This window comes from Cebus imitator, unplaced genomic scaffold (assembly GCF_001604975.1).
Source record: "Cebus imitator isolate Cc_AM_T3 unplaced genomic scaffold, Cebus_imitator-1.0 Scaffold82, whole genome shotgun sequence".
NCBI classification, from domain to species: Eukaryota; Metazoa; Chordata; class Mammalia; order Primates; family Cebidae; genus Cebus; species Cebus imitator.
The window spans coordinates 4275198-4280577 of record NW_016107397.1 but is presented as its reverse complement, the minus strand read 5'-3'; the positions used below and the strand labels follow the sequence as shown (position 1 = coordinate 4280577).

At 43.2% G+C, this 5380-nt stretch overlaps 1 protein-coding gene across 1 annotated transcript in view; it reads right to left on the bottom strand.

Moving 5' to 3' along the window:
* Window positions 1-1955: 1955 nt before the first annotated feature.
* TRIM4 (tripartite motif containing 4) overlaps window positions 1956-5380 on the bottom strand; it is a 30862-nt gene continuing 27437 nt past the window's right edge. Inside the window, exon 6 of the mRNA XM_017533653.2 lies at window positions 1956-5074. Coding sequence (XP_017389142.1) covers window positions 4491-5074 — 584 coding nt within the window. The 3' untranslated portion in view covers window positions 1956-4490. The remainder of the gene's footprint in view (window positions 5075-5380) is intronic.

The following is a 5380-nucleotide window of genomic DNA, read 5'->3' as shown; positions in this document are numbered from 1 at the left end:
AGTCTGTTAGCTAATTCACTGCATCAGACTGACCTGTAAGGGTGTGTGACTTAAGGTCTTCATGGCCTTAGGTCTTATTTATAATTTGGTATCTTATTGTCACAGAGCCCATTTTGTTAATCCAGTTGTCTCTATTTTATTATTAATGCTGGGCAGTTGTTGTCTAAACTCCAAAAGGGAGGAATTGCACCTGAGGCATGTCTAACTTCTCAGCCCATCATGGCCAGATATTTGTTTTTTAGGTTTCTCTGCAGTCCCCTTAGCCAAGAGAGGTTCATTCAGTCAGACGGGAGGCTTAGGATTTTGTTTACAACTGACAGTTTATTTTCAATCCTGTTTGTGTATCAAGAAGCATGGAAAGAGTTTATGGTTTTTGTTGTTGTTGGCTTTTAAAATAAAAATGAATACCTAGGTCCCATCATGTACCTGATGAGACCAGAGGGGTCAACATCAAGACTCAAGCACAGCGACAAAGAACCGTGAAGAATAGGATGGGTAAAGAATTTTTGTTTTCTCAGTTGAAAATGCAAGTTCTTTGCAATTGTATGAAGGGGGACTCATGAAGGCTTAAGAGGAAAAGTTTGGAATCATTGCCACCAAAGATGTAAAAACAAGTCAGGTGACAAAAAAGTCTACCATGCATCTCCAAGAGCCCACTTGAAGGCAGAAAGCAAGAGTCTGTAGTAGAATCAATCAACATTTCAACAGCCAGAAGGAAGAGAGGGAAGGCACTAATGAGTTTCCAAAGGATTGGATGTAAGGCAGGCACTGAAGGATGTCCTGATGGGCAAGTATATTCATCATTTCCCAAGGTGGCATAACAAACTGGGTGGCTTAAAACAATTGAAACTTATTGTCAAACCTGTTTTGGCGGCTAGAAATCATAAACCAAGATGTTGATGGGGCCATGCTTCTAAGGGAGGGTTCTTCCTGGCCTCCGCCAGCTTCTGGTAGCCCCAGGTACTCCTTGGCTTGTGACAGCATAACTCCAATCTCTGCCTCCATCTCCCAGAGCCTCTTTCATGTTGTTTCCATCTGGCATTTTTCTGTGTGTGTGGGCATGAATGTGTGAACGTGTACATTAATTTCTTTCTTTTTATAAGGACATCAGTCATGCTGAATTAGAGCCTACCCAAATGACCTTATCTTGTTTACATCTGCAAACATCCCAATTCTAAATAAGGTCATATTCACAGGTAGCACTTCAACATATCTTTTTGAGGAACATAATTCAACCTGTAACAGCAAATTATCCTGGGAAGTTGAGAACTCAGTAGAAATTGTTGAATCAGGGGGCTGCTCAGGCTGAATAGGAAGACAGGATGGCTGAGATATAAGAAGGGGAGGAGGGGAGTTACAGAAGATGCTGTAAGTTGTGTAAGAATCCTCACTACTACCATTCAACCCGGCAATCCCATTATTGGGTATATGCCCAATACCCAAAGGCATCATTCGACTATAGAAGCATATGCATATATATATTCATTGCAGCACTATTCACATTAGCAAAGACATGGAATCAACCTAAATGCCCATCAACAGTAGATTTGATAAAGAAAATGTAGTACATATACACCATGGAATACTATGCAGCCATAAAAAAGAGATGTCTTTTGCAGCAACATGGGTGGAACTGGAGGCCATTATCCTAAGCAAACACAGGAACAGAAAACCAAACATTACATGTTCTTACTTATAAGGGGAAGCTAAATTTGAGCATCCATGGCCACAAAGAAGGGAACAATAGACACAATAGACACCAGGGCCTACTTGAGGGTAGAGGGTGGAAGAAGGTGAGTATCAAAAAAGTACCTATTGGGTACTAAGCTTACTACCTAGGTAATGAAATAATATGTACACCAAACTGCTGTGACGTGCAATTGATCTATAGAACAAACCTGTATGTGTTCCCCTGAAACTAAAATGTAAGTTAAAAAAAATCCTCATTAAATTATTGCCTGACAGTCTTTATTGAAAATCTGGAAGAAAATACATTGAAATGTTAGTAGTGCATAACTTTAATTTTTATACTTTTTTATCTTATAAACTTTCTACAATAAGTACAGGACTTTATATAAGAGAAAAGCAATCACTATTTTAAAAAATAACTATCCAGTAACTGCCACAATCTCCTGAGTCAAGACAATCTAGAGCAGAAGGGTAGAGTGAGGAAAACATACACAGGATAAAAAAAATATGTAACAAAATCAAAGCCTGAAACAAAGATCAACATCCAGTTTAAGTTTCTGAATAAAGGGAGAGTAGACAGGAGCATGGGCCTTCATCTCAGACAAATCTGGATTTTAATCCCAACACTGCCATTTTCCAGCTAGCCAAAAATGAGCTAGTTACTCCATAAAGAGTTCAGTTTTCTCATTTGTACAAATAGGATTTTACTTTCCATCTCACTGAGTTGTGATGAGAGTCATATGCAATAGTATATGAAGAGGCTAGCAAAAGGTATTTAACAAGCATTCCAACATTCTCATGATGACATGAATAACCCTGCACATACAATATAGGTACCTGATAAATACACAGCACAGTTAATAGTTGAGGGCAGAGACATGGTTGGGAAGAGAGGGACTGCAACATGGGCAGAGTGGGGGGAGATTCCCACAATTTTCTTTCTTTCTTTTTTTTTTTTTTGAGGTGTAACATCAGTCTTTAATGCTGTCACGCTGTATTGACAAGTCACACACTTGGTCCCATGTTGGCAGTGGCAATTTACAATGAGTCTAAAGGTCTGAGCACCAGATTGGTGTCCAGGAACAGACATTTGTTCCAACTCCCCCTCCCTCCCCAAGATTTCTTCAGAATTTCATTATGGCCCTATACAGACAGCAGTGGCTGCTAGGGACTGGTTTTATTTGAGTGTACACCAACTATACACTGATTATAAAAACATATTTACAGACATTCACAGTGCTCCTGTAATCACAAGCAAAGACCCTTTTATCAAAAGGGATTATTCTAGTGCTGTGCAAAATTCAAAAGGATCAGATCCCTTTGAAAGAGTCCATAGTCCATCAAACAAAAAATTACCTAGGCCACTGGTTAGCCCCAGTGTGCCGAGACTGCCTTACAGAAATGCAAAGAGTGTGACCCATAAAGTGGACACATTCAGCTTCTCTAGAGCCAGAGGTCTGGAGGGTCTCTTGCTGGGGCCAGGCTCCCAGACCCTTGAGGGAGAGGTGGCTGCACTTACTGGAGTCACTCGCTGAAAGCTGGCCCCTTGGTCCTACTGGAATAAGAGGTATTGCTTGTGGGTGCCAGCCAGGCAGTTCTGCAGGAATAGTTTAGAGGTTCTCAATTTGAGACGGCCAAAGAGAAGACAGGATTCTTCAGGGGAAGAGCAAGACATGGGAGACAAATACAGAAAAAAACACAAACTGATCACACAACAGAAACAGAGTGTACAGGGTCTAGCAACCAAGACAGCAAGTTGACATCATCTACCAGCCAGAAGCAAAGGGACACAGGGGGATCAAGTCCAGCTGCTGGTCTGCCTCTTGCCCCTGGACAAGGACTGGAGGAGGCGGATGTGGGCCCCTCCCGGGAAGGCTGCCATACCCAGCGGGGCAGAGTGGAATGCCTTTTCCTGCTGTTCCCACCAACTGATGCCTTATCACTTGAAAAACCACTGAAGTCTAGTGTACCACTTTGAAAGATTATAATATATGCTCTGGAAAACATTCAGCAGTACGAAAACCCTCCCTGGGCCCTCCTGCCCTTTCATGGTCCACAACTGGTAGAAAGTCCAGAAATCCTTGAGCTCTGGAAATGTCCCTGGTCAGTCCTTGGAGAGCTCAGGTAGCTATATCAGAAGAACCTTCTCAAGTATGGATCTTGATGTCTGGGGGAGATTCCCACAATTTTCTAAAACTGAAAAGTGGGGGAATCAGTAGTTACTGGAAAAGAGGCAATGCCCAACTGGATAGAAAAGGATTCTATGCCTTTGTCAAAGTTCACAGAAGTGAAATAAGCCTATACTGTGGATGTTCACACTATGTGCCTTTACTGCCAGTTAGGGTACTTCAGGCTGCAAGTAACCAAATACAACTGAAACTGCCTTATACAGTAAGGGCATCATTATCTCATATAACAAGCAGCTTGGGATTAAGAAAATTTCAACAATTTAAGAATGGCAACAAAGACTGTTTCTTCTACCTTTCCACCATTCCTGTGTTCTCAGTTCCAATGTGGCTGCTAACATCCATATGTCTTCCCTGTGTATCTCTTTAAAAGCTACAAAAAGATTTCCCAAAAGCACTTTGGAAAACTTTCTGTCCCATCTCCATTGGCCAGAACCACCTCCCATGGGACTACCTCTTCTGAAGCACACAAAGGGCAGATACCAAACGGTTCAATTAGGAAGACTCAGAAGATGGACTACCCAGGATAGAGACACGACGGGCAGAAAAGGGCCAGGGATGTGTGTTCCTGAGTTGGACTACAGAGAAGGAGTTTTGCTCAGGGGAAGAAAAGCCTCATTTCCCATCAGTCACTGGTGGAATGACTAAAGATGCTAATGGACTCAACCAAAAAAATGGCCGGAGGCGTGAGACAGAAGAACAAGAAAAGGTGTGCAGGTGCACTCCGTCCACAGCGCTATAGAAGGAGACATTCCCTGTCCCACGATCCAGGTAAACACCCACCCGGTGGACAGCAGGCTCTTGCTGGGTCGGACTTCCAGGGAAGCCTGTCAAGGGCCAGCAGCCAGCAGCACTCCAATAAATTGCCCAGATTCCCACATCTGGGGACATTTTTGAACGATCACTAATTCCCATGACATCCTCCCGACACACCCCAACGGCAACCTCCAGACTATCTCTTCTCTCAATTTCCCAGTAATGTTTCCCTGAGGTGAAAACATTTTTCCCTAGAACACAGGGTAAGTGCTGAAATTTCTCTACATGAGCGGTCTTCTGAGGATTCCTCCATCCAGCAACAAAGTTCCACGCTGTAGAAAACACTGGCCAAGAATTGGCTGATGCTACATTTTTCACGTATCTCCCTTCCTGGGAGAAGACGAGTTTGGGATGCGCCGTGTCTTCAGCTAGGTTTACAGCCACTGTGGAGAAAATGAGAGCTGAGATAAGTAGTGCAACAGCTTATCATCAACCCTTCCCCAGAAATGTCCATCTTTTCCAGCATCAGTTTCATCTTGCTCCTCCCAACAAGCACTCATGACTCCTCACTGCTATCCAACTGATCCTCAGCCAGGCCTAGCAGCCCACAGCATGGCCTTTAGCAACCTGAAGTCCTCATTTCCCTTCTGCCCTAAAAGACTAAGCCCTAGGCTGAGCATGGTAGCTCACAACTGTAATCCCAGCACTTTGCGAGGTTGAGGCAAGGAGATCACTTGAGGTCACAAGTT